Raw genomic sequence first — 27,801 nt, forward strand, 5'->3', positions numbered from 1 at the left:
AGTATTTATGGCAGCTGCTACTAACCACACAAATCTCATCTACTGCTTGCCAGGTGCCCTTCTAAGTGCTTCATATGTATCAACTTAATCCTAATAACAACCCCATAGAATAGGTATTGTTATTTTCATTAAACAAGTGAGCAATGGAGTTACAAACTGCATCTGTATTTCATTCCCCTTTCCTCCCCATTCTATGCAAACCCTAATCACCTAAAAATTTCATGGATTTTTAGGCTTGGATCCTGACAAAGGGGTGTGCCTAGGGCGCAAGTGTGTGTTTGTGTGTGTGTGTGTGTGTGTGTGAGTGATGCGGGAAGTAGGGAGATTTTAAAGACCCGCCGCCGGAAAGCAATGTCCTAACGTCCTGCATTTTACTCCGGCTTCACGCCTGGAGCGCCCCTCCTGGGGGGCCGGGGACAGCGGGGTTAGGAGAGACCACGCGGCCACGCGGCCACCCTGCCTCTTTGGGGCCGGCAGGGCCGAGCCGCAGCCCCCGCCCGCGCCACCTGCTCGCCGGCCCCCGCGTCCCGCCCCCGCGCCGCGCCCGCGCCCGCCGTCCCTCCCTCCGGCGTGACGGGAGCCCCGGCACCGCCTGCCCGGGAGGGGAGCGCGGCCGAGCTGTCAGCGGGCGGACCGGCCGGGGGCGAGCGCGCGGCCAGCCGAGCGCGCAGCCCTGCCAGCCCGGAGCGGGAGCGCGCCCACGCGGGGAGGCCGCCTGCCTGCCGCCGGCCGACCGCAGCGGGAAGGAGATGCTGCTCCTCGGCCCGGGGCTAGCACGCGGGCGGGGCCGGGGGCGGCCGACGGGCGCTCCCCGCTGCGGGCTCCCGCCGTGCTGGAGCCCCGCCTGGATTTGCTGCTGGGCGCTCGCCGGCTGCCAGGCGGCCTGGGCTGGGGACCTGCCCTCCTCCGGCCGTCCGCTGCCTCCTTGCCGGGAGGTGAGCCGCACCTGGCCCTTTAACTGGAGTTGGCGGGGACTTGGGGGGTCGGGGGCAGCGGAAGATGAAGGCGAGGGTGGTGCCTGTTGATCGCTCTCTGCCGTCGCCTTTTGCCTCCCTTGGAGGACAGGGGCTTACGTTTGTTTCCAGGGATGAAGTTGCCGGCCCGGAGAAGCTGGCCAAGAGAGGGTGTGCGGTGATGCTTTTCTGTTCGCGCTCCTGTGTTTGGAGGGCTCTGAAGGACTTTGCGGCGCCCGCTCTGGAGTGCCGAGCTTGAGGACCTGGGGCCCAGGGAGAGATTTCAGCACGGGGAGAGAGTGGTGAGCCCCGTCAGTGGGATTCGGAGACCCACCGCTTCACAGCTTTTCCAGAGAGCCGTATACTGACTGCCACAGGAGGGTCCCTCCTCCGGTTTTCTCCTCTTCCCTGTCTCTACAAATCCCCGCTTCCTCCTGCCCAGCCCTCAGCTGCCTGAGAGGGCCCTGGGGATTCGCTAAGCCAGCGTGTGGTTCACTTGGCATCTTCTGCCAAAATATGGATATGAATTAGGAAGAAAAAGAGTGTGTGTACTTAGGGAAGAGGCGAGTTGGTGATCTAGAAAATTAGAAAAGACAGAATGAATATGCTGCTTTTGGGAGGCGTTCATCACCTGGCTGAAGCATTGCAACTGTATATTTTATAGTTTGAGATTATCATTGATTTATAGTCAAGAATGATAAATATGGGTGATAGGATTTTTCTTCTGCTTTTAAGGGGAACTGGATTTAGTGCGCCAAAAATAATAGGGGGTGTCGTTGGTACTTGTATTTGGTATTTCTCTTTCCTTTTGGTGTTCCAGAGAGTGCATCCTCTTAATGATAATCAATGAGGGGAAGGAAGAAACATTTCTGACCTACTTTGAGCGATTATGTTGGGCAGGATATGAGGAGTGGATATTGTTTTTAGGAAGATTGCTAGGAATCAGGGTGTTGGGTCATTATAATTTATGTAGCAAAAATAGCCAGTAGCCCCTTTGGGAAGAAAGGCCAAACTGCATTCCTTTGTGTATGATGCTGTAACTTTTGAATTTTATGCAAGCTTGAGAGTTATAGAGTATCTGCGTTCTGGCATCATCCATCAGCCTTGGATTTTCATCTTCCTTTCCCATGGTTCAAGTCCTGGAACAGAAATGAGAAACAATCAGATCAAAGGCATGTTTTGGAGGAGCACACCGTAATGTTGTAATTGGGGAAATCAGAGCAGGCGCTCACAAACAGCTGTGTTTAATTTCAGGGCTTATTAATATAATTAGTTTAATCTGTATTCTCCATCGTTCCCTCTCACCTGGGAATAATCTATTCTTCCAGGTTTGCACAGAAAGTTGCTTTTTGGACATCCTCAGATTGAACAGTTATGACAGGACAAACTTAAGGCCTTGCCTCCAAGCCCGGGCTCAAATACGCAGACCACATTTCTTTTCCAAAGGGAAAAGTCTTAAACTTCTTACAACATTCATTCTTAGTACTGAAGAATCTACCTGAAACTGGTGAAACTCAGGGCCAGTGGGGGTGATGTTTTTTGGTCACTACAGCTAGACTGATCTTTAAGATGAGCATATGTACTACACATGTATATTGCTAAAAAGAACAAAGTAAAAGTCTGCAATCTGAGAAATACTGAAATGAGAGGTAGAGAGATAGTGGAAAGGTTCAGGAAGCCTGTGTTCAATTAATCGAGCTCCTTGTTGCCCTGACTTTAGAAAGTGCAAGTGACTCAATCCCTCAAGGTCTCAAATTTGACTTTTCCCTCCGAACATGGGAATACATAAAGTACATCTGAGGATTCTACTGAACCTGCGTGTGGCTAGCCATATTTTTAGAAATGGTAATGTGCTGATCCATTTATACTCTTCCTGATGACTGACAAACATGTAAGATGATTGACTGGGGGTTAGGTGTTCCTTTGGAAATGGGAGAGGCCACGTGGCCTCTCTTGGGGTGAATCTGCTTCTTTTGCATTTGGTCTAGCCAGCTGAAAAAATTTATAGAACTGGCACTGTTTCTCTCTGATACTGTTTTTAAAAGGAAAGCAAAGGGGGCAGGCATTTTTCAGGCTTTGAGGGTAAGGGGCTGCTTATGCTGCGGGATGGGAGGCATCCTCTGAGATACAGCTGTGAAAATGGAGGCCAAATTCATGTGAACAGAGACACAAAGACATAAGGTAACTATTTTGTGTGCACTCTTGCCCATTGATCCCTTCCACCCTTTTGTAACAGAAAAGGAGGTAAATGCCACACACAAAGGACAGAACTATGTGGTAGGGAGGAGAGAGAGTGGTTACACTCTGAGGGTCTGAGGCTGAAAACTAAGACAGATTCTTAATAAAATGAGAGAATGTTGAAGAGTATGGAAAAATCTGCAGATAATTCTTGACCTCATTTTCCCTCAGGAATTTGAGTTCCACCCTCATTTATCAGTATTTTTGTAAAAGTAGTTCTGTTTAAATAAGTTATGTAGACTCTGATTTTCCTTGCCTGGTTGTTAGAGGAAAGCAGTGCAAGGAAAAGGATGAGAAGCACAGAAAATTGGCCTGGGAGTAATCTAGTTATGATTGCCTGAGTTCAGAAAAAAGGCCCTTTAGCAAGACAACTGGGTTCTTGGTAAACTTTCCCATAGATTTTTGCAGAGGATTGGACTCCAGGGTGAAACTCATAAGATACAGTTTCCTTTGTCAGAGTCTTGGATTTTAGAGCTGAAAGGGGAGAAAAATGATTGCTTTGGAATGCTCAGCTGGTGATCAAACCAGTGGGTTGGAAGCCTAAGCACAAATAGGCCAGAGCTGGGGAGACAGAAATAAAAGTAAAGTCAGTGTGCCGGCAGATGAAGGACAGCAACAGCATGTGACTCTGGTAAATGGTGTTTAAAGAAAAAAAATATGAGGACTGGATATCACAAACTACAGAACTAATATTCCTCAGGCTTTGGTATGGGGAAACCTTTAAAGGATAACAAACCTCTGGGTTTTTTGACATCTGTCTTTCAGTTATAAAATGATAGTAATAAAAACTGTCCTGCCTATCTTTATTGTGAGGATGAGATTAATATAGGTTAACGGGGGGGGGGGGGGGGGGGGGGGGAGTGGGGGCGGGTGGCGGGTAGATCCTTATATAAATGTGCGAGTTATTGCTAGATTAGTAGATCTAGACCCTGATATTTCAGGAAGGGTCTGCAGTGCATCTTCAGAGGTTCAGAGGATAAGCTTATCCAAGAATTGAATGCAATGGAATTTTTGACTCATTGCAAATAGGACTTAATGGGGTTGCCAGAGGTAAAAAAAGATAAAGGCCAACAGATGATTCAGAGATAAAGCAAGGTATTAGAAGAGTGCATGAGAGTGAAAGGAACAGAATTAAGTGGATTATGTATGCATTATTTAAATTAGTCAAATTAAATCACAAAATAGCTTGATTCTTAGTTCACTGCTCTAAAATCCTACATAATACAATTGTAGTGGTCTCTCTGAATCTTGATTGGATGATGACTTTTTTTCCAATGGCTTTTATTCCACAAACATTTATTGAGCTTATACTATGTGCCAGGCATAGTGTCAGATGATTGTACAAGTTACAAATCAGTGAAATCACAAATCTAATAAAGAGCATTTCACTGGGTAAGGGTGACACAGATTTGTAAACAAACAGCTGCAATGAGCTGACTTGGTGCCGTGAGAGAGGAAAGGGGAAGTCATATCTCGAAAAGGCCCTGTAGAGGAGGTGAGTGAGATTTAAAAGATGAGTAGGAATTTGCCAAGCAGACAAGGGTCAGAGGCGAGTGTGGGCTAATTTGGGGGACAGATATTTCTGGGGTAGCACACAGATTGAAAAAGGGAGAAACACAAAACAGCATTAGGTTATAACGGGAAGAGCTTAAGGAGTGATGGATGAGTCTGAGAGGCAGGCAGCAGGAGCTTGATCAGAGGGGTCCTTATGTTGTGCTAAGAAGCTGGTCTTCATTTGGTAGGTGATGGGGAGCAATAGAAGAATTTGAAAGTCAGGAGTAATAAAATATGCGTTGGTTTGGCAACAATATGGAGGCCACATTGGAGGAGTGGGAGATAGAAAGGGTGAGACCTGCTAGAGCAAGTGCAGTAATCCAGGTAGAGGGCGCCAGACCTCAGTCAAGGAGGAGTAATGAAGGTGGAAAACACGTGTGAAGTTGGAAGGCAGACTTGACAGTTAGTGGATATGGCAAGTGAGGGAATGAAAGGTTCTGAAGTGATTAAAAGGTAGTGCCTCAGACCTCCATGAAGAGGGATGTGAGGAAGATCAGGCACTTGGTTCTGGAGAGGTGACTTTAAGGGGTTGACCTGTAGGTAGTTAGGTATCAGGCTGTGTTGCTCAGGGGTATGGACTGGCTGGTGTGGAGATAGGGGAATCGTATGAACGAAAGGCAAGGTTGAAACACTTGAATTGGTGACATTACCCAGTAAGAACAAAGATGAAAGAAAGGACTTGGGTTTTATCAACATTAAAGGTGCCAGAAATGGAGGAATTCACAAAGTAGGCATGTAAGTAACGGCACGTGTAAGGGAAATGTGACAGAACAGTTATGAGGAAAGGGAGCAAAGCCTTTGGAGAAGAAAGGAATAGTTGTGGTGTCAATTGCCCAAAGAAAAACATAAGTAAGATGAGGACTGAAAAGAGAAGGTTGAACTTGACAGTTAGGTCACTGGTGCTCAGTGCCAGAATGTGGGAATGGATTGAGTATTAACTGGGAGTGAGACAGTGATAGAATAGAATTTTATTGAATAGGCTGTCTAGTTTGGTAAATTGGGTCTTCAAAGTCCACATAAATCAGAAGAATTGTAAACAGCCTTATCTTCTGTTTCAGACTTTGATGGGAACAGTTGAGGAATATCCTTTCTGCAGGAGCTCTCTGAAGGTCGGTCATGAGCTATGGGTGAGGGTGTCAGAAATTCCAAAATCACACTGTCGCTGAAAGAATTAGGACTCAGCCACTGTTTTCATGCAGTTAACATAATTGATCTTGCCTGTTATGTTAGCAGAGGTGAATTTTCCATTTCAAGTTCTTATGCTCAGAACTATTTCTCATGTTTTAGGCAAATGTGAACAAGCATTCACACCATCAATATTTACAATGTAAAACCAAGAGTTGACAGTTCTGTGAAGTGTCATATTTTAGCACAAGGAATGAAAATAGCAGAGCATAGTAGAGAGTGGCACGTTTTCCTATGATAGTGAATTCTTCAGCAGTGTCTTGGATCTTAAAATAATTCTTTATTGTCAGAAATCACAGTCAAACTTATGTTGCCTCTCCCTTCCCCCTGAAGAAACCATGGATAAGTCTCATCCCTTTTTGCCTTTCTTAATCCATATGTAATATTTCAACATTAAACACATATTTATTGTGTACTTATGTACAAAGTACTAGTAGTAAAATGATGAACAAAACATATGGCCCCCGCTTTATAATCTTGTGGGGGCAGAATCAAAGCACACCCATCCATCATGTAATCACATTTACCATAAATGCTATAGTGGAAAATTCCTGTTTTCACTGGGAGTGTATAGCTATTGTATAGCTATTCTAGTCCGGGTTGGGGAGGTGACTGGGGAAAACGAGACGTGTCTGTCAGCTAAGGCCCAAAAGATCGGTGGGAGTTTGCTGGATGAAGGTTGTGGGTGGTGATAGAACATCTCAGAGGAAGCCTCTTGGCCTCGGTTAATTCCTTGTATCTTCCTTTAACCTTTCTGGACTATTAAAGATGAAGGGCCTTTTCTCTTCTCTTTGAATTCTAGTCACAGCCCATTGCTTACTCTCAGGCACACATATGTTGTTCTACAAGTGTTTTGCACACACAGGATGACCCTGTATGGAAGAGTGAGCTGTGCCCTGTAGAAGGGCCCCCAGCTATGGGGGCAAGTAAGAGCCAGACTCCATCCAGTGTGCAGTTTGATAGGCCTGTGTCTATCCAGATGAAGGAATACCTTTTTCTAGCCCATATGCCCCAAGGGGGCACCATTTTCTGTGTTACACACAGCTGCCATATGCTTTACCAGAGGCTCTGAACACACCCTAAGTATACATCATGCACACTATGGGAAGGAATTTCATCATCTTATTTAGCAAACAGTGATTCAGTATCTTTCTGTTAAGGAACTTTAGGGATTTGGGAAATATGTAATACACAGGCCTTCTTCTCTTGAAGCACTAATCACTGCTTTGATAATATAATAGAGTGGAGACTTCCACTTTTTCAATTATAAAAAGGAATTGATCTTTATGGTGCATTTAATCCTGTACAATTGACATCTTCTCTCAGTTGTATCAGATTTAAGACTCTAAAATAAAAATCCAGTGATCAGAATATATTGAAGTTTGCTCTCAACTTAGTTTACAACTCTGGAGTTCAGGATAGTACTTAGTACTTATTCAGAGCTTCACTCTTCTCTGTCACTTGTTCTCAAGTGTGATCCTAGGACTAGCAGTGTCAGAACTACCTAGAAACTTGTTAGAAATGCAAGTTCTTGGGCCCTGCACACAACCTACTAAATCTGAGTTGAGGCCCAGAAATCTGTGTTATAACCATCTCTCCAGGGGATTATGATGGTTACTGAAGTTGGAGAACCACTGTTCTGGGTATAAAGTGAGGAATACAGTTTAGTTGCTTGTTTCATGGATAAAATTTTTCAACTGCAACCCTAGCTTCCTCTTTCTGTAGGGCATCTTAGAAAATCCTAAAATAATCATCAGTGGAGCATGAGCTCCTCCTATTACCATGAAGTGTATCAGCAAGCATTTCTCAATTACTTTCCATATGCCAGGTACTAGGCAAGATGCTGCCATAATACAGGAAGCAATGTACATGGTGATTTAATTTGACAAAGAAGGCAAGAAGATGCAATGGGGAAAAGACAATCTCTTCAATAAATGGTGTTGGGAAAACGACAGCTACATGCAAAAGAATGAAACTGAATCACTGTCATATACCATACACAAAAATAAACTAAAAAATGGATTAAAGATTACACAAAAATCAATTCCAGGTAGATGGTAAAAAGCTAAGACAATAAAGCTTTGTTTTGTTCCTGATCTCAGAAGGCCAACTTAACAACAACAACAAAAAAATGGATTAAGGATCTAAATATAAGACCTGAAACCACAAAACTACTAGAAGAAAACATAGGCAGTAAACTCTTCAATGTTGGGATTAGTAATTTTTTTCTGGATGATTCCTGGACTAGGGAAACAGAGGCAAATATGAACAAGTGGCGCTACATCAGACTAAAAGAATTTGCACAGCAAAGGAAACTATCAGCAAAATGAAAAGGAAACCTACTGAATGGAAGAAGATATTTGCATGATATATCCAATAATGGACTAATATCCAAAATACATAAAGAACTCATATAATTCAACACACACACACAAATAATCCAATTAAAAATGGGCAGAGGAGCTGAATAGATGTTTTTCCAAAGAAGACAAAGAGGTGCTCAGCATCACCTATCATTGGGGAAATGCAAATCTAAACCACATTATACCTTGCACCATTCAGAATGGCTAATACCAAAATATAAGAAATAATAGGTGTTGGCAAGGATGTTGAGAACAGGGAACCCTTGTACAGTGTTTGTGGGAGTGTAAATTGGTGCAGCCAATACAGGAAACAGTTTGGAGGTTTCTCAATAAACTAGAACTACTATATGACCCTGTAATTCCACTTTTGGGAACTTCCTGAGGGAAACAAAATTATTAATTCAAAAAGATATATGTACTTCTATGTTTTTTGTAATATTACTTATAATAGCCAAGATATGGAAGCAGCCTAAGTCTCCAACAGTAGATGAATATATAAAGAAGATGTGGAACATATACATAATGGAATATTACTCAGCCACAAAAAGGAATGAAATCCTGCCATTTGCACCAACATGGATGACCTTGAGGATATTAAGCTAAGTAAAATAAGTCAGACTGAGAAAGACAAATACCATATGATTTCACTTTCTGTGCAATCTAAAAAGAAATGAACAAAGAAATAGACTCAAACACAGAACAGGCTGGTCGTTGCCATAGGGAGGAGCCTGGGAAATGGGCAAAATAGGTGAAGGGGATAAAGATGTACAATTATAAAGTAAATTAGTCATGGGGATGAAAACACAGCATAGAGAATATTGTCAATAATGTCTTTGTAGGTTGACAGATGGCAACTACACTTACAGTGAGCATATCGTAATGCATGTAATTGTCAAGTCACTGTTGTACACCTGAAACCAATATAGTAACTATACTTCCATAAAAAATAAAAATAGGGGAAAAACATACTTAAAAAAAGGAAAACATTTATACTTTATTCTGAAATAAAATACTTGAAACTCAAAAAAACATATAGAAAAGAGAATATTGTCTTCCTTCTCTAGCAGTTTATAATCTGGTAGAAGCAGCAAACATGGAGATTAATAAGTGCTTCTCCCTGAGAATAGAAACATAAGAATAGAAAAACATGGTAGTTTTAAGAGATGGTCAGTCATCTTGATAAATGTTGTCCAGTGTTTGCTGCCTATGGGGACAGGAGTATTGTTTATGTGTTGCTTGGGCTTCAAAGCGTCTTCTTGTTAGAGTAGAAGTATCAAAGGTCATCAAAGAACTTAACTCAAATCTGAGCCCTGTCATCAGGTTTTGTAACTGAGCAAATCAACTTTTGTGAGTCTTTCTTTGTCTGTAAATGGAAATAGTAACTCCTGTCTTATCCTTAGTAGAGTTCAGTGAGGATCAAGCTAATGCATTTGGAAATGACTTGTAAATTTTAATGCAGTGCCAGATATTAGTTATTATTCTTGTGTAAGTTAGAAGTATTTCCAAGAAATGGATTGAAGTGTGAAAGAACTGGAATATGGGTTGGAAATTTGTTTACTGACAAAAGTATTTTACGGGAATACTTTTTTTTTTTCTAATTATGGAAGTTGTGCATTGTGAATATTTTAGAAAATCAAGTAGAGAAGAAAATGTTGGCTCTAGTTCTTCCACTTAGGGATATCCAGTATAACATTTTAGTACATTTCTTTCCTACAAATTTCCTTTTTGAAGACTCCAGTGAGCTTATGTTGCATGTAGAAGTTGTATCTTTTCCTCTCTTGCTTCCTCTCTTGTAAGCATTTTCCAATAACACTGATACTTCCTTATAAATGTTCTTGTACTATTTATAAGGTATTTTAATATGTAGCATATTGCAAAATACAGCACATTTGAATGTCTGCCATTGTTTACTTATGAGCTGTTTACCATTTCACTGAAAGTGCTCTTTTGTAGGCGAACAATTACCTCCTCATTGTTAAATCCAGCTGTCATTCCTTATCTTTACCTGCCTTATTAAGAAACATTGAACCAACCACTTGATTCTGGTCACTGAAACTTGTACTTGGCTTCAAGCATACCATGCTCGCATAGTTTTTCTCTTACTCCACTGTGATGCTTCTCAGTCTTTACTGGTCTCTCCTCATCTCCCTGGCTTCTTTACATTGGGTCATTCCTGGCCTTAATCCTTGGCCCTCCTATCTTTTCTGTGATGTTATCCAGTCACTTGACTTTAAATACCGTGTACATATGGACAGCTCTCAAATTTACATCTCTTCGTGGACCATCTCTGCACCCCAACAAACACAGCCTTGATATCTCCACTCATAGGTACCTCAAACCTGAAATGTCTGAAACTGAGCACCTGGCATTGCCCCAAACCTATTCCTTCCCTCTGTCCTTTAATGGTAATTCTTCTCTTCCAGTTGCTCAGGCCTAAAACTCTTGAGTTTGCACTGACCTCTTTTTTCCCCACATCCTGTGTCCAGTCTATCAGCAGACCCTCTTGTCTCTGCTTCAAAATAGTTAGAGTCCATACTTCTCACCACTTGGCCTCTACCTTCTGGGTCCCCCCATCGTATCTTGCCTGATTACTGCTCCAACTTCCCATCTTGATCTACTTTAGTTTGATCTCGGCAGAGCAGTCCAGAGATCACATCAAAACATAAGCCAAAAACTTACTCTTCTGCCCAGAGCAGAACCTAAGGCTTCATTCTGAACCAAAGCTCTGATGGTGGTTTACTGGGTCTAACAAGATCCAGCCTCCACGAGGCCTCTGTCATCTCTTCTGACTGCTCTCTGCTGCAGCTTCCCCAGTCTTCTTGCTCTTTCTACAAAGTGTTATGTGAGCTCATTTTTCAGGGCCTCTTTTTGCACTGGCTCTTTTCTCTGCTTGGAACTCTTTCCTCAGATATTTGCTTGGCTTTCTCCCTCATGTCCTTTAGGTTTTTACCAAATTGCCCTCTTCTCAGTAAGGTCTTCCCTGGTCACCTACTTAAAATTGCAACCTCCTCTTCTTTATCCCAGCTTTATGCTTTAATTTTTTCTAAAGTGCTTAACATCCATTATAATATATACTTTAATTATATATTTTGTTTTTATGATCCCTCCCAATAAACTGTAAGCTCCATATAGACAAGGCAATATATATGTATTTTAAAAATAAACTCCTATATCCCTAGACCTCCAACAGTGCCTGACACATAGTAAGTGCTTAATAAATGCTTGTTGAGTGAATGAGTAAATTTAATTTTGGGCACTTAAGTTTTTAATTATTTATAATACAAAAATGGTATAATAACACAAAACATTGTCTGAATTTCTGATTATTGAAGAGTGACTACTTGCAGCAGAAATCTTAAGCCAAAGGATATAAACTAAATTCTGGCCCAACACTGAAAATTTTTATTTATTAATCATTGATAATTTGATCATTGAAAATGCTATCTCACTGTTGTAATTTATGTTTCTTTATTCACTACTGAGGGTCAATGTTTTCATGTCACTTAGCTTTTTGTATTTCACTTTTTGTGTACTTTTCTGTGTCTTCATTTACTGTTTTTCTTATGAAGATGAGCTCTTCATGTAGTAAGGATAACATACATACTTTGAAAATATATTTCTCTATATCATTTTCCTGTCTGCCTGTTTTGAAATAATATAATGCCCAGAGAGAGCAATTAATTATTTAGACCACAAATATGTATATGGAATTACTTCCTTTAACATATCAAATAGGAACAGATTTTAATTTTTACAAAACTGATCTTTTGGTGCATGTTACCTTATTAGGTTCCTACAATGTATGAAGTCTTTCATGGGTCTGATGACAAAAATTCTGAACCAACTGTGATCAAGAATTCTAGGGCTTGGATTGACAGTCTTTGTTCTAACTGTTCTTGAAATTTCAAGAAAGCCGCCTTCATTCTCTGCTAACAGGCATACCTGGGAGATAGTGTGGGTTCAGCTCCCAACCAACACAGTAAAGTGAATATTACAATAAAACAAGTCAAGTGAATATTTTGGTTTCCCAGTTCATATAAAAGTTATATTTACACTATACTGTATTGTGCTAAATGTGCAAAAGCATTATGTCTAAAAAAGTATATCCTTTAATTAAAAGATACTTTGTTGCTAAAAAATGCTAACCATCATCAGAGCTTTCAGTGAATTGGAATCACCATTCACAGATCACCATAACAACTATAATAATAATGAAAAAGTTTGAATTATTGGGAGAATTATTGAAATGTGACAGAGACATGAAGTCAGCAAATTCTGCATGTGCCAGTAAACTTGCTTGATGCCAGGTGGCTACAAAACAATTTGTAAAGAATGAAGTATCTGTCAAGTGCAATAAGGTGAAGTGTAATAAAGTAACGTATGCCTGTACTTTTTTTTCAGTAGCCATTCATGTTTTTATTTGTTCATCTAGCATTTAATGGGTTTATATTTCTGTCATAGGAAATGTCATAGGAAGCTTAATGCATAAGTCTGTGACTATAGTACAGATAGGTTAAGTGTTATGATGGAGTTATGCACATGGTTATACAGAAGCACAGAGAAATGGCAACCAAATCAGACTAGGGAGCTCTGGCTCCCAGGGGAAGTGTAGTTTGAGCTGAAAGATTTCTAGAAGTGCTTATAGGATGTGCAGAAGCCAGCATGTTGCAGTGAAGAAAATAGTGTAATAGCACAGAGGAAATAAATCATTGAACTATTTCAAGGGCAAGAGTGAAGGTATGTGGGTAGGAGTGGTAGGAGATGACTAGATTATAAAGAAGGAAGAGACTGAGAGTCTTGCGAGGAAAGCTATGGGGAGCCATTGACATGAGATTGGAGAGAAGATGTGAATGGAGGAAGACAGAAGAGGGATCCTCCTGGAGGCAGGCAGATCAGAAGACTCTTGCCTTTCCCATGGGGAAAAAAAAGTGCTAAGCAACTGACAGTGAGAATAGAGGTGGAAGGAGGAGCTGGAGATGTATTTGACAGCTGAGTGATAAATTTCAGGCTACCCTGACTTTCAGGTTTTCCACCTTGAGCTTTTGGGTAGGTGCTGGGCCTCACTGAGGCGGAGCTCTTAGGATGAGGAGGCCAGGCAGCTGGAAGAAAGAGGATGAGTTCATTATTGGCGTCCTGAGTTCCAAGCGCCCAAGGGACATACAGACAGGGTTCTCCCAGAGACAGCTGGATGTACAGGGGTGCAACCAAAAGACAGCAAGGGAGCTGCAGGAACATGGATGGTAATTGAAGCCATTGGTGTTGATTAGGTCACCCAGGCTCTGCGCACGTAAGTGCAGTTCATTGAGGAGTTCATGGAAATGCCAGCATTTAAGAAGTTCAGTAGAGCAAGAAGTGGAGAAGCCACAGCCAGTAGAAAGTGACAGCACAGAAAGCTGTTACATATCCAGTAAATCTGGAGTATGCAGACATGCTGATTCTTGATGTTCAATAAGGCATTTGAAATATATTCTTAGGGACAAGATGGAGAAGTAAATGCTGAATGATGGTGTAAGTAGGCCGTTTCTTGGCTATTAGAACAAATGTACCCTCAGGTTAGTAATTTAAGGAGCTGATGCTAAGCTGGAGGAAGGTCTCCAATGTTGTACAGTAGTCTCCTTTTACCTGCAGGGGACATGTTCCAAGACTCCTGGGGCATGTCCAAAACTTCAGAGTACCGAACCTTATATATACTATATTTTTTCCTGTACATACATAACTATGATAAAGTTTATTTATAAATTAGACACAGTAAGAGATTAATGACAATAACTAATAATAAAAGGAAATAATTATAACAATATTCTGTAATGAAAGTTATGCGAATATCTTTCTCCCTCAAAATATCTTATTGTACTTAACCTTCTTGTGATGATGTTCAATGATAAACTGCCTGTATGGTGAGATGAAGCGAGGAGAATGTCATAGGCATGTGACGTAGTGTTAGGCTGCTGTCAAACTTTTGATGATATATCAGAAGGAGCATCATGGTTTCTGGACTGAAGTTGACTGTGGAAAGTGAAATTGTGGAGAAGGAGGTGACTACTTTACCTTTGGACTTAGTATCTAATCACTGTCCTGTTACTGTTTTACTATTGTAATCAGTGTTTTGGTTTTGAGAAGGTTTAACCAAATATTGTAAAATGAAAAAACTGGGGAAGATGCCTAATGAGTTGGAAAGAATAATTGGAATTCATGATTACCTGAAAGTCTAAAATAATGGGCAATTCAAATGTTTAAGCACAGGATGAGGAGATCTTGCTTAAAAGTACTTTTGAAGCTACTGATGTCATGTGGCTGCAAAAGGCAATGATGGGGGGGTGAATGGTCATAGGCTTTATTAATACGAGCAGTGTTCTTGGCTCAGAGAAGGCAGACATTCAATTTAGGTTAGTAATTCAACTTAGGTACAATATTTGAAGAAGTTTAGTGATATAGCAAGATGTTGGCCTGAGGTGCAAAGTAAGAAGATGAAGTATTTAGAAAGTATGTCCAAATACTTCAGGACTGAACCAAGGGACTGAGGACAGTTAGCTTGGAGAAGACTTAAAAGGGGGCTCACAATGGTGGGTTTTCAATACATTAAATGCACACTCATATATAAGAGGCTTTGGTATAATGCTCATTTAGGGGGCAAGATTAGGATTGGTGGGTAGTAGGAGAATGTAGATTTAGTTCATTCAAGAAGGTGTTTTGTATCTGTAGAGCCATAAGCTGCTGCTTTTTTCTCTGAAAGTTTCCAAATTCCTGTATTCCTGTTTTGGACAGACTGATGGCTGGGGGTCACATCTGTAGGAGTGATGTGTTCTAGTTTAGCGTGCTGTGCCTATGTTGCTATGGTAGATTTAAGGGGCAGTTCAATGCTCAAGATTATAAACATTCCTCCCATAACAGGTAAGAAGATAATTTTTTTTTCTTGGTGCTTTAGTCCTAGGACACATTCTTTATCATACTTAGCACTGTCTTCTAAGATTGCTACAGTATAAACATAAAACAATGCCCTTTGGTATTTAATGTAATATAAGATTGAGAGTGGAAAGAATTGACAATCTGAAATGAAGTTTAACACCAAATTCTATTTGATAATACTTGGGCATATCAATAACACATACTAGGAAATAACTTGAACCAAAATAACAGTAGATGCTTAAATATATCTGAGCTTGATATGCTAGGGAAGTGCTTCCCTATCTAAAGAACAAATAAATATTAACATCATTTGCTGTAACTTTTTTATGGTTTCATTTTTTATATTTGACCTTTTTAAAATTAAATGCAATATATGTACATTCTAGAAAAATGAAGTAATAAAAACACTCATAATGCCACCAAATAAGCAAGCCAGTCTTAACATCTTAACATTCATTATAGGAATGATAAATAAAAAGAACAATAGCCAGGTACAATTTTAAGGCATTTCATTTATTAACTCATTCAGTCATCCTCCAAATTCTAATGAGCCCAGTCCTTACACTTGCAGCCTGGTTAAATTACTACTTCTGAGACTCGCCTCCTGCCCCAGTGCCCTCACTCCTAACCATGTGGCTGTATTGCCTCACATGTATGAAATGTCTTTGCAAATATTTCATTATGAATACACACATGTACTTACCAAATGGGAATATTCTGCACATACAGTTTGGGATTCTTCTTCTATTTCCATTTAACAATATGCTGTGAACTTATTCCCACATTTTGACTCATGTACAGTTTATTTAGTGCTTGATGGAAGGTAAGCCTCTGGCTTTATTTTCTGCATGGCCAGTTTTTACAAGTATTTTGAACAATCTGTAATTCATCCTTTCTCCATTGGTGTGTTTTTTCTACCATCTATTGTGTGAGTGTATGTATATATTCTTTATAATCTGTTTTATGTATATTATATGGTATTTTATACACATACATTTATTTGATTTCTTTGGGGCTACTTTCTGCACCATTGATGTTTTTGTACCAAGATTGCACAAACTTTTAGAATATGATTTGATACAATACTGCTTGCTTTTCTTTCATTCAAAGATGTGTCAGCTGTTCTCATTCCATTTAGTTTTCCAGTTCAACTTCAGAATAATTCTGAAAAGTTAAAGAAAGATCTCATTGGAATTTTCTCTTGGATTGTGTTAAATCTCTTCATTTATTTGGAAAAATTTGTCATCTTTGCAATATTATCTTCACTTTGAAGTCATAGTCTACACTGGTGTTTGAAGCATTCTGTAGTTCTCATGAGCACAGTGTTCATATTCTGAAGTATTTTTTCTTACTATTTTCTGTGGCAGTTTTCCCCTACCATTTTATCTTTTAATTGATTTTTTTTCCTGATATGTTGAAAAGCCATTGGTTTTTGGAAATTAATGGTATGTATAGTCTCTTCCAGAGTGGTCTTGTTAATTCTAATATTTTGCCTGTTAATTTTTTCTGATGTTTTTGATAACAAGTGCCATTTATTAATTAAATGTGTGAAACACTTTACTTATATTGACAGTAATCCTCACAGCAATTCATACCTCTGCTTTTAGAGATGAGGAAACAGAAGTTCAAAGGCAATTAGTAATTAGGAAAAGATGACAAAGCTAGCTAGTCATAAGGCTGGAATATACTGTCTATAGAGACTTCACTTTCCACTGCCCCTCACTGCCTCCCCCTCTGCCTATACATATGCTCATCTATACTTAAGGCTCTTGACAACTGCTTCTAAGAGGCTGTGTACTGAATCTTACTAAGTACACCAAACAGCTTTTTGTAATTTTTTTCTCCTTTTGTCAGTCTTTTTTAGACTATTGCTTTTTCTCCAGGTAGTAATCCTTTTTTCACGCATTTGAGATATCATCTCCTCCAAGGCAGATGTTAGCATTGCACATGATTTAACCCGCAGAGCCCGTGTACTGTTGGGTTTTACCTCCACGCAGGTGGGCAGGTGGCCATGGCCACTGGACTCCTCTTTTGAGGGTGAGGTGTCTGTGTAGAGTACTTCGGGCAGATTCTCGCTGGGCAGACATTTTTCTTATGCTGTGCTGGTTAATGCAGGGCATCTCATTCTGTCTCTACTAGATTCTAGTTCAGGAGAATTGTTTTCAGAATTTTAAAGAAACAGCTCTCTGTGTTTCTTCCCCAGTAAGCATCACTGGGCAGGCACTGGACCTTCGCATGTTCTCCTCCACCTTTACCTGTTTAGTTCTGGGAATAAAGGATGGAGACAAGAGCTAAGCGAGAATCAGGGTATGAATCTGATGACATCTTAAACCAGAATCCTGTAAAACTTCAAAAATAAAAGGCCAAGCTCTGTTGTTGACAGAAAGTATGTATTAAAGACAATTCAGAATAAAAACCGATGGACTATAGTTCTGAAATTTTACCACAACTACTTAAATGATTTTGTTCTCTTATCCCTCTTTCTTTAAAGACTTATGTCATAGGTGGATGTGCCAGGCATTGTTCTAAGTGTTGTAGACATATTAGCCCATTCAAAAAAATCATTTGTTGTTAGGCCACTCATTCCTATGTAAATGATACTACTTTAAAGATAGATATTTAATGGGAAGGTTCAATAATCGCCTCAATCTTTTTTTAAAACTTTATTTGAAGATCATGAAGTACACTAAAATATATATATATTTAAAGTATACAATCTGGTCAGTTTTGACATATGTATACACTCATTAAACAATCACTATAATCAAAATAGTCATTTCCAGTACCACCAGGACTTCTTGCTTCTCTTTTGTAATCCAGCCCTTCCTCCACCCTTCCTCAGGCAGCCATTGATCTGCTTTCTGTCACTACAGGTCATTTTCTAGAATTTTATGTAAGGGGAATCACATAGCATCAAATGACGTGTATCTATTTTCTTTTGGCCTGGCATTTCTCACTTAGCATAATGATTTCGAGATTGACTCACATTGTGATGTATTCTGTAGTTTGTTCTGTCTTGTTGCTGAGTAGAATTCCATTGTAAGGCTCTACCTCATATGCCTATCTGTTTTTAACATGCTATACTTCTAGTCATAGTAGTTGATTTTCTTAAGCTCTAGTATGATAATGTAATCTATGAATATCAAGAACTCATTAGCGAGTACTCCAAACGGGTTGTTTATGAAATTCAGCAGCAGTAGCCTAAAACTGTAAATGTAAGCACTAAAGGACTCTTGGCATTCTGAGATAATCTGGGAGGTAATTTATTTAGTGCTATTTCAGGTAAATCTTGAGTTTTGAGAGCTAATCATTCAGTCAGTCAGTTACATATGCCTCTTGGAATTGCTTCCACTTGCTCACCTGTCTGCCTATAGATCACTTCATTATCCATGAATGTCCCTCAGAGTGCCTGTGAGAGAGGTGGGCCCCCACCACCCCCGTTCAGAGGCTAAAATGAGGACGTTTTCAGTTCATGGTGATGAGCATTTGTGTACTCGTTGGATAATGAGAACAGCCTTTGTGTTCATTTGGAAGGACAGTTAAATATATTCATTATTTAATGAAATTATATTTCTATAAACAAATCCAGCAAGATAGCTAGGTTTAGTTGTATTTTCCTTTCTTTCTCCCTCCCTCCCTCCCGCCCTTCCTTCCTTACTCTAGAAAGACTAAAGGTACTGATAGGAACTATGATTGTGAGACAGGCTAATATGTCCTATTTAGGATTATTAGGATCATTTCTTCTGTAGCAATAGATGATAACTTTGACAAGACAGGAGAATGAATGTGACACACTTGACCTAAAGTGGAGACTTCTGCATTCTCTGTGATGGACGTAGATAAAGGCCGACTAGCTCTTAACCTGACTTTCTTTTCAGCTATGACTTTTTTTATGGACTTCTCTTCAAAAGCAGACCTTTTATTTCTTCAGTTTTCTACTCCCTTTTCAACTCAGTGTAATCTGGCTTTTATCCCAATAATTTTCCTAAATCTCTTGTTATGGGTAGTAATCACTTCCTAATTACTAGGGGTTTCCTTAGTGCTCATCCTATTCTCTTGCTCTGTAGCATTTAACCCTATTCGCAGGTTGCTCCTCTGGTACTTTTTGAGACACTGAAATCTTGTTATCACTCAAGCTTACATCCTTTAGCCACTCTCCTGTTACTTCTTTGTAAATGTTGGTTTTCCTAGGTTTTTGCTTTTGGTCTTCTCTTGGCATTATACATGCTCTCTCTGAATCTTAGCCATATTTTCCTTTATTAATTCTTACTTTTCTGTAAATAGAAATAATGCATACTTATAAACAGTTTGACTAATTTGAACAAGCAAAAAGATGAAAATCAGCCTGCATTCCTGGAAGAGGAAGAATCACTTTTAACATTTTTTCATTCAATTACTTGTCTTACCTTTGTTTAAATGACTCTTAAATACAACCTCCAATGCTTGATTTTCATTCAAGTTCCAAGAGCACATTTACAACTCCTTTAAGGACACCTATCGTAGGTTGTTGTAGACTACTTCAAATTATATGTTCCGAATCAAATTCATTATTTTCCCCTCCACTTCTAATTAGTTTTTCTTCTTTCATTTTTGATTGGTTAATAGTGTTGACTTGATTTCATTAGACGTCTTCCTCCTCTAAACTCTACCTCCAGTCAATCATAAAATAACTCACTTTAACACAGTATATAATGTTCTTTATCATGTGGTCTCAGGTGGCCTTGTTAGCTTTCTCTTCATGCTCTTTACTCTCTTCTATTTCACCCCTCTTCCTTACTCAGCAATCTAACCACAGTTCTCGATGTAAAGATTTGCGTGCACTTCCATCCTTACATGCTCTGCTCATAGCCACATCTAAAGCCATTTCTTCTCTCTCCTAGGTGCAGCTCATGTCTAATTATCATTCAGGACCTATACTAAATGTCCTTACTTGTGGCTGAGATACTCCCTGCCCAGGCAGAATGAATCTGGGACATACCACTTCCTACATTTACTTTGATGTGTCTGACTAGAGAATCAACCCAATGATAGGGCTCATTACTATTATTTTTAAATGTGTGAAGAGCTATCTTTAAAGCATGGACTTCACGTGTGCTTTAGACAGCAGACTTGGGACCAGTGAGTGAACAAGATCTTTCCTCAGATTAAGGAAGACTTGTAACCTTTAAAGATGTGCAGCAATGGAAAAGTCTTGCTTTATAAACTAGTTAGCTATTCATCAATAGAGTATATAAGCAAAGACTAAATGAACATTTCTCATGGATATATTCATTTAAACACCTTATTAATTACTTTGCTAACTGCTCTGCTGAAGGTACAAAGAGAAAAAGTCCTTTACTTTAAGGAGCTTATAGTCTAATATTTCTGCACACTCAAATCACAGACCAATGATTTATTTCCAATTTAGATATCTCTAAGGACAGGGTTCTGAAAACAGATTTCATGGTTAATCACTTGTCTATTGGTTATTTTTCAAAGTGTCATTTATTTAACACCTACTCTATGGCAGGTCATGTGATGTTCATTTATTCTTTCAATAAAGATTTATTCAGCTCCCTCTTTTGTGTTTGTCCCTGGTCTATGTACCAGGAATACATCATTGAACAAAACCAGAGTGCTCTTACAGAGTTTATAGAATGGTAGGATATTGACATTACACAAATACATGACAGGTGATGATAAGTCTAAGAAGACACACAAGGTTAGAAGGTATCTAAGGAGTCAGGAAAGGGCTTTCCATGCTGTGGCATTTGAGCAGTGCCTGAATGGAGAGAGAGATCATGCCTATGTAGACATATGGGGAAAGGGCTTCCAGGCACAGGGAATAGCAAGTGCTAAGGCCTTGAGATGAGCATACGCTTAGCATGTTCAAAGAAGAGGGACCCACTGTAACTGCAGCAGAGTAAGTAAAGGGGACATGACAGGAGATGGGAACACAGAGGTCACAGGTGGATGGGGTGATCACATGGTATTTTGCAGGGTATATTAAATACATTTATTCTGAACGAGATGAAAGCCATGGTGAGTTTTGAGTACAGACATAGTGTGATGTATATGTAAAAAGATCAGTCTGGATGCTGGGACTTGGGTGCAAAGAGACGAGTTAGGTTATTACAATAAACTAGGTGAGGGCTTATGGTGGCTTAGCTGAAGGTTTCAGGGATGGAGTGGTGAGAAGCAGTTGGATTCTGTATATATTTTGTATGTCAAATATACTTTTACATATTTAGAGAGAGACATAGGCTATACTAAGATTCCCAGGGACTGACTAGAGAAAGAAGAGGCCAAGACCAAGTGCTGGGGCACACCAGGAGATTTAGGAGAGCTCAGAGGTGGAGGACAGAGTCCCGGAGGCCAAATGAAGAAAGTTGAAGGAGAAGAGAGTGATGGGCCGAAGCACATGTTGTTAGATTTGGTGGGAGAGGTATTGAGAATTGATGCTTGGATTTTGTGGGGTGGAGGTCACCACTGACCTTGGAAAAGGCAGTTTTGTTTGAGTGGTAGAGGCAAAACCTGATTGGAATGGGTTCAGGAGAGAAAGAGAAGGAAGGAGGCAGACACAATGAAAACAGGCAGTCTTCCCAGGAGCTCTGCCAGCGAGGGGAGAAGTGGCAGTAGCTGGAGGGGGAAGTGCAAATCGTTGGCAAGAGAAATGATGAAATGACAGTTCTTTCAGGTTCCTTCCAAGGGCAAGATTTTCTTGTACAATCAGTGGCTCTGGTTTTATTTTTTATTTATAATACCTTGCTTAAGAATTTAAGATGAGGCACACCTGTAGTTTTCTATCCTGTTTAATCTGAGATACTGGTCATCAACTCAGCCATTTTGTTTCTACCATATGGCTGTTCCTCCTCTGTAGTTTGGGGATTTTTTGGTAGACATTTTCTCAGGCTGCCATTACAAAGTGAACTGGGTGGCTTAAAGAACAGACATTTATCAATGATACTTTAATTTAAAAAATGCCTGACATTTTTTGTAAGAAAGATCTCTTCCATAGCCATCTTCTCTCCATGTGTTCACATATTTTCCTTCTATACCTATCTCTGTGCCCAAATTTTCCCTTTTTATTAGGATACAATCATAGTGGATTTGAGTCCACTCTAATATTAGGCTTCATTTTAACTTGATCACTTCTGATAATTGTTATCACCAAATAGGTCACATTCTGAGGTATTATGGGTTAGAACTTGAATGAATGGATTTGGGGTCGGGGGTGGTGGTGGTGGTGGTGCAACATAATGCCTTTAGTTTCTCATAGGCTCATTTCTGATGTTCCAATAACATTTACATTTTTTTCCTGCTGTGTGGTATTTAGGCATAGTTACTGGCTACTTAATCTAATCATCTTGGTGACATTAGGTGTCACTTTAGAGGATTTTGGCCTGGATTTCCTGATGTAAAAATGAGTACTTGCTGAGTTGGACCTCCAGTGAACTGCCTTTTTGAAATAAAGAATGAGTTAGAAAGGTGGTTTCTTAATACTTCATGTGAACATGATGTCGTAATTTTCTTAAGTTTATATTTAAATAGTGGAACAAGACAGCTAGTAAATGTAAATCTGTCTACCTTGAGAAGAAGAGGTAAATCAAAGTGCCTTCTCCAGGAAGATGTCAACCTTAAATATATGTATCATCTCCCTGGTCTTATCAAGATGGCAGCCCAGCCTAGTCTAAAAAAAGCCTAGCATCCAAGTTCATAATACATAATCTTATCACAGAGATAAATTAAGTTGTTTATGATAAGAGGTTTTGTGGTTGCACTGAGAAAAAAATTACAGAAATTGGCTCATATTTGTTTGCCTTTGTGTATGATCCAAGGAAATGTTCCCAGCAAATTTCTGGCCAACTTGTTTTTTCTGAAGAGTTGCTTCTTTTCCACCATCAGGTTTTAGTTGGAATATAGGCTGTTAAGATGTGTCCTCCTAAGATTGTTTGTGACAGTAATGGATTTTCTTTGGAAACTCTTAAAATACAGAATGTAACTAATGATTGTAGTTGTCAACAGATTAGCTCTAACTTCTTAGGTCAACAAGGGAGAAATGTAAATATAATTGTGAAATACCATATATTTTTGGTGGGCTTATTACTCACAGTATCAAGGCAGAATATAACATTTTAAAATGAAGAAAACACCTGTGGTGAAAATTAGTGTTAAATAAAATACTTACTTGGTTATTTTTCAGGTCACTTTTTGGTTTGCAAACCTCACCTTTGGCAGTGCCCTAAAATACCACTGACTTGATCTCTTGGAGGCAGCCTTGATTTTTTTTTTTAACTTTGTATACTTGGTTTAAATAATTTTAAAAAATCTCATACTATTTAACTATAAACACAAAAAAAAAACTGAATAAAAAAGTCTGTTCTTCTTTAGTGCAAAATAGCAGCAAAGATATCCTCAGTGGGTTTTCTATAGATTAAGCCTGGCAGTAGTTCAGATACTAACCATATTAAAGCAGACAATTTGCTACGATGGATTCTTGTCCTGGCTGCATAGTCTACCTCATTAATGACCGCAGCTCAATGAAATCTGAATTCAGTATTCTTCTGCGATCATGGAATGAAAACCATTCCAATTTCTTCCTTTACTTTCTTGTGTTCAGTGACTCTGGACAGGCATCTTTTTCTTAGTGCTTTCCCAATGACTGCACACTGCTGAAATACAAAGAGCATATGGAAGCAGATATACGCGTAGGTCTTGTTTTTCATGTTTTGGTGGACTGGTTTATTTAAGCAAATACAACAGGAGAACATGTTTGTTTAAAGTTTCTCTTTCTACCAGCTGCTCTATTTTCTCTTTCCTAGGCTGGCCTGCCAGAAATATATACCTTTATTCCCATACTATTAGACAAAAATTTCCAGTTGACATTTTAGCAAAATGAATTAATTAGCTCTTTGAAAAATATATGTCCAGCATGCATATTTTAAGACTATTGAGGACTTTGGAAGAATTGTACTCAAATCTGATTTTGTTTGAAATGAAATGTTTTTAACGTATTAAAGTTATTTAATGGTAGAGACTTAATATTTCTTAAATATTCCTTACAGAATTGACCTTAGTTTACAAAAGCTTAAAAAGCACACAGTCTAATTTTAATTATTCAGGAGAAAAACTTTATTTTTGTTGTAATTTTTTTTGGGAAATGAATTGATAGATGTTCAGTTGGATACGTATCCACCAGAGTAGGGTGGGGTGCATGTTCGTCAGGGAGTCAAGAGACCCAGGTACTGGACTATTCTTGTTGATAGTTGGTGTGTTACCTTTGGTAACTTGCTTTCTTTTGGACTTGATCTTAACTGGAAAAGAAAGAGATTGGTTTAGATAATCTGTAAAGTTTCTTCCAAGCTCAACATATTTTGGCTTCTAGTTTTATGTTTTTAGGTAATGTCTTTGGTTCTTATTGAATATTTTTGACTGAATGTGGAATTTTTATGTCTAGTATGGTCATACTGGGCAGAGATATGCATCTTGATAGTTTCCGGAAAATAAGCATTCTCTACAAAAGAAGGCTTGGTGAATCTGGTCTGTGCTACTTTTGTTTGACTTGACACAGTCAAGTGTTTGCATTTTTTAATAGCTGATGACTGGTTCTGTAATTTCACTTAGTTATCTAAGTTGACTGACTTTAGACATTTAACGTGAGATATTTAATATTTCTGAAGACAAGTATTTGGGGACTTTGAAGGTCTCAGCCCTCTAGAATTCTGTCTTAGGTTGTAAGATGGTCTAAAATAAGGAGATCTCAGTCTTAGTGGTAAATTATATTCATGACAGCCTAGGATTTTTTCTCTGGAAAAGACTTACAGGTTAGTGGCATGAGGCAGGCCTAGGTAAAACCTAACTTTTCGTTTGAGTCCTTAGTTTATTCACTAACCTATAGCCTCACTTTTTTTTTTTCTTCCTCATTTTAAAATTATTGTGTCCCACAGGGATGTTTTATAAGAAGAATTATTCCTGAATAGAGATATACCGTGCCCTTAAAAAAGCTCAATATTGTAATAACATTTGTGCTCTCCAAATTGTACATTTAAAAGAATCCTTCAAAATACAAACAGTTTTCCTCCCTTGGTCATATGTGTCTGTTGGAGGGGCAGAGCAGGGAATAAAATGACCCTCAGCTTCATAAGAATAGAATGTGTTCTGAGACCAGCTCAAATTCTGAAAAAGAAGTGTGGTAAGAGGGAGGTAATCCTATAATCTACAAATGGGAGTTTAAACTGTCAAAGGTTTTGTAGAAATGTTGGGCTATATTTGTTAAGAGCTTTAAAATGTTCTTACTAAATATTCTATATCTACTTCTATAATTACCTTAATTGGTTAACTTAACAATAATTTATGTATAAGAGGGCTTATCTTCATGTTATTCATAAACAGCCCAAAATTCTAATAGATGACTGGTTAAATTGTTTTCTATATTAAATGGAACACTATGGTACCATTAAGTGTGATGACATAGCAGTCATCACAAATAAATATGTAAATATTTGTTTACATATTAATGTGCAATATGTTAAGCAGATTTTAAAGCATACTATGAAACTTTGGTGTAGATATACAGATATGTGTATTTATTTGGAAAAATGGCAGGATTATGGATGGTCTACTTCACCCCTACTTTCCACACCTACATTGTTTCTTATTTTTCTACAAAGACCTTGAATTCTTTGAGAGTTGAAATCCTTGAGAGCATAGGATTCTGCAGCCAATCTGACTGGGTTTAAATCCCAATTCTATCATTTAGCTGTGTAGTGTCAACCAAGTCACTTTGTTTATGTCTTTCTCATCTGTAAAATAGAGATGATAATAAACAACAATGGTAATAATACCTACCTCATAGAATTACTGTGAGGATTCAATATGCTTAATTTATGTGAACTCTTTAGAACAATTCACAGTAAGCACCATATTGATGGTAGCTATTACTAACTGTGTAATATCAGTGGAGAGTGAGAAGACAGAAAGACACACACAAACACCTAAAACTGGTCTTGTATAGTATCAAACAATTGAAACAATTTGGTAAACTTTGAAAAGGAATATGATGATTAGATATTTACATTTTTTAATTTTAAAAAATAAGTATTGAGATGAATATCACATAACATAAAAACCATTTTAAAGTGAACTTCTTGTCCACTGCTTTGATGACACACACAGCAACTGTCTGTCTCATGTCATGGCCCAGAGGAGGATAGTCAGAGAAGCTTTCAACATGGACTTGCTGGGAGCCATATACATAATGCCAGTGTCACCAGATGTCAAGAATTTGGGGACATCTTTGAGCTTCTTCCCCAGAATGATGATCTCGAGCCCAGCAATCTTGTAAGCAACGTGAGCTGTGTGACTACCCAGCATAGGTGCACATCCAACGTTAATTTGGCCTGGATGGTTCACGATAATCACCTGAGCTGTGAAGCCAGCTGCTGTCATTGGTGGGTTATTTTTCTTGTCACCAACCATTTTGCCATGACAAACATCTTTGACAAACTTGTTCTTCGTGGGGACATTGAAGCCCACATCGTCCCCAGCAAGAGCTTCACGTCATGGTGCATTTCAGTAGATTTCAGTTGTAACACTGACTGGAGCAGAGGTGACCACCATGCCAGGTTTGGGAACACTAGTCTCCACTTGGCCCACAGGAACTGTACTTACACCACCAATTGTGTAGACAACCTGGAGGGGCAGGCACAGGGCTCGTCTGTTGGATGTTGGTGGCAAGATGAAGCTCCAGGCAGCGTGGTTCCACTGGCATGTTAGCCCTTGGTCCCAGCCTGCTACCATCATTTTAGTCAGAAATGGATACAAATGCTGCTGTGTTGGGGCTGTGGGCCAGTTTTCTTAATATAGGTACTGACTCGTTTACCGTCATCCTTGTATTTCTTCTGGCTGTAGGGTGGCTCAGTGGAATCCATTTTAATACCAATGATTAGTTGTTTCACTTCCTGTGTGTAAGCCAGTAGGGCATGCCCACGGGTCTGTCCATTCTTGGAAATGCCTGCTTCACATTCAGCGCCAGCAGCAGCAATCAGGACAGCACAGTCAGCCCGAGATGTGCCTGTAATTGTGTTTTTGACAAAGTCTCTGTGTTCTGGGATGTCAATGGTGGTCACAAAATACTTGCTGGTCTTGAATTTCCACAGGGAGATATCAGTGGTGACAGCATGATCACGGTCAGCTTTCAGTTTATCCAAGACCCAGCCATGCCTGAAGGGACACTTTCCCATCTCAATAGCCACCTCACACTTTTTGGTGGTTCTTTTGTCACTCCCACCACATTTGTAGGTCAGATGGCCAGTTGTGGTGGACTTCACCTAATCTATGTGTCCAATGATGGCAACATTGATCTAAGTCTTTTCCTTTCGCATTTTGGCTTATATTTAGTGGTTTTTCATGATGCCTATGTTGTGGCAGCAAACCTGTTGTGAGAAAGATATATTCTGTTTTATGGCAATATTTACCACCTACCATTTTTGAATGTTTTCTGATGTTTATAAGTATTCTGGTTTTTAATGATTTTTATATGGTTTTAATAAACAGAATTCATTTTTTATTTGTTATTATTAAGGTATACAATCTTATGAAGGTTTTTACAACATTCACCCTTA

At 39.3% G+C, this 27,801-nt stretch overlaps 1 protein-coding gene and 1 pseudogene across 3 annotated transcripts in view; one reads left to right on the plus strand and one right to left on the minus strand.

The window, feature by feature from the left end:
• The first annotated feature begins 460 nt into the window (after window positions 1-460).
• Window positions 461-27,801, plus strand: part of ELAPOR2 (endosome-lysosome associated apoptosis and autophagy regulator family member 2) — a 206,715-nt gene continuing 179,374 nt past the window's right edge. Inside the window, exon 1 of one of the 3 annotated variants that reach the window (XM_073238899.1) lies at window positions 461-935. In XM_073238899.1, coding sequence (XP_073095000.1) covers window positions 750-935 — 186 coding nt within the window. In that variant the 5' untranslated portion in view covers window positions 461-749. The remainder of the gene's footprint in view (window positions 936-27,801) is intronic. The other 2 variants (XM_073238896.1, XM_073238897.1) reach the window with 2 other exon arrangements.
• LOC108385466 (elongation factor 1-alpha 1 pseudogene) lies at window positions 25,991-27,561 on the minus strand (annotated as a pseudogene).

The sequence above is a fragment of the Manis javanica genome, chromosome 6 (assembly GCF_040802235.1).
Source record: "Manis javanica isolate MJ-LG chromosome 6, MJ_LKY, whole genome shotgun sequence".
NCBI lineage: Eukaryota > Metazoa > Chordata > Mammalia > Pholidota > Manidae > Manis > Manis javanica.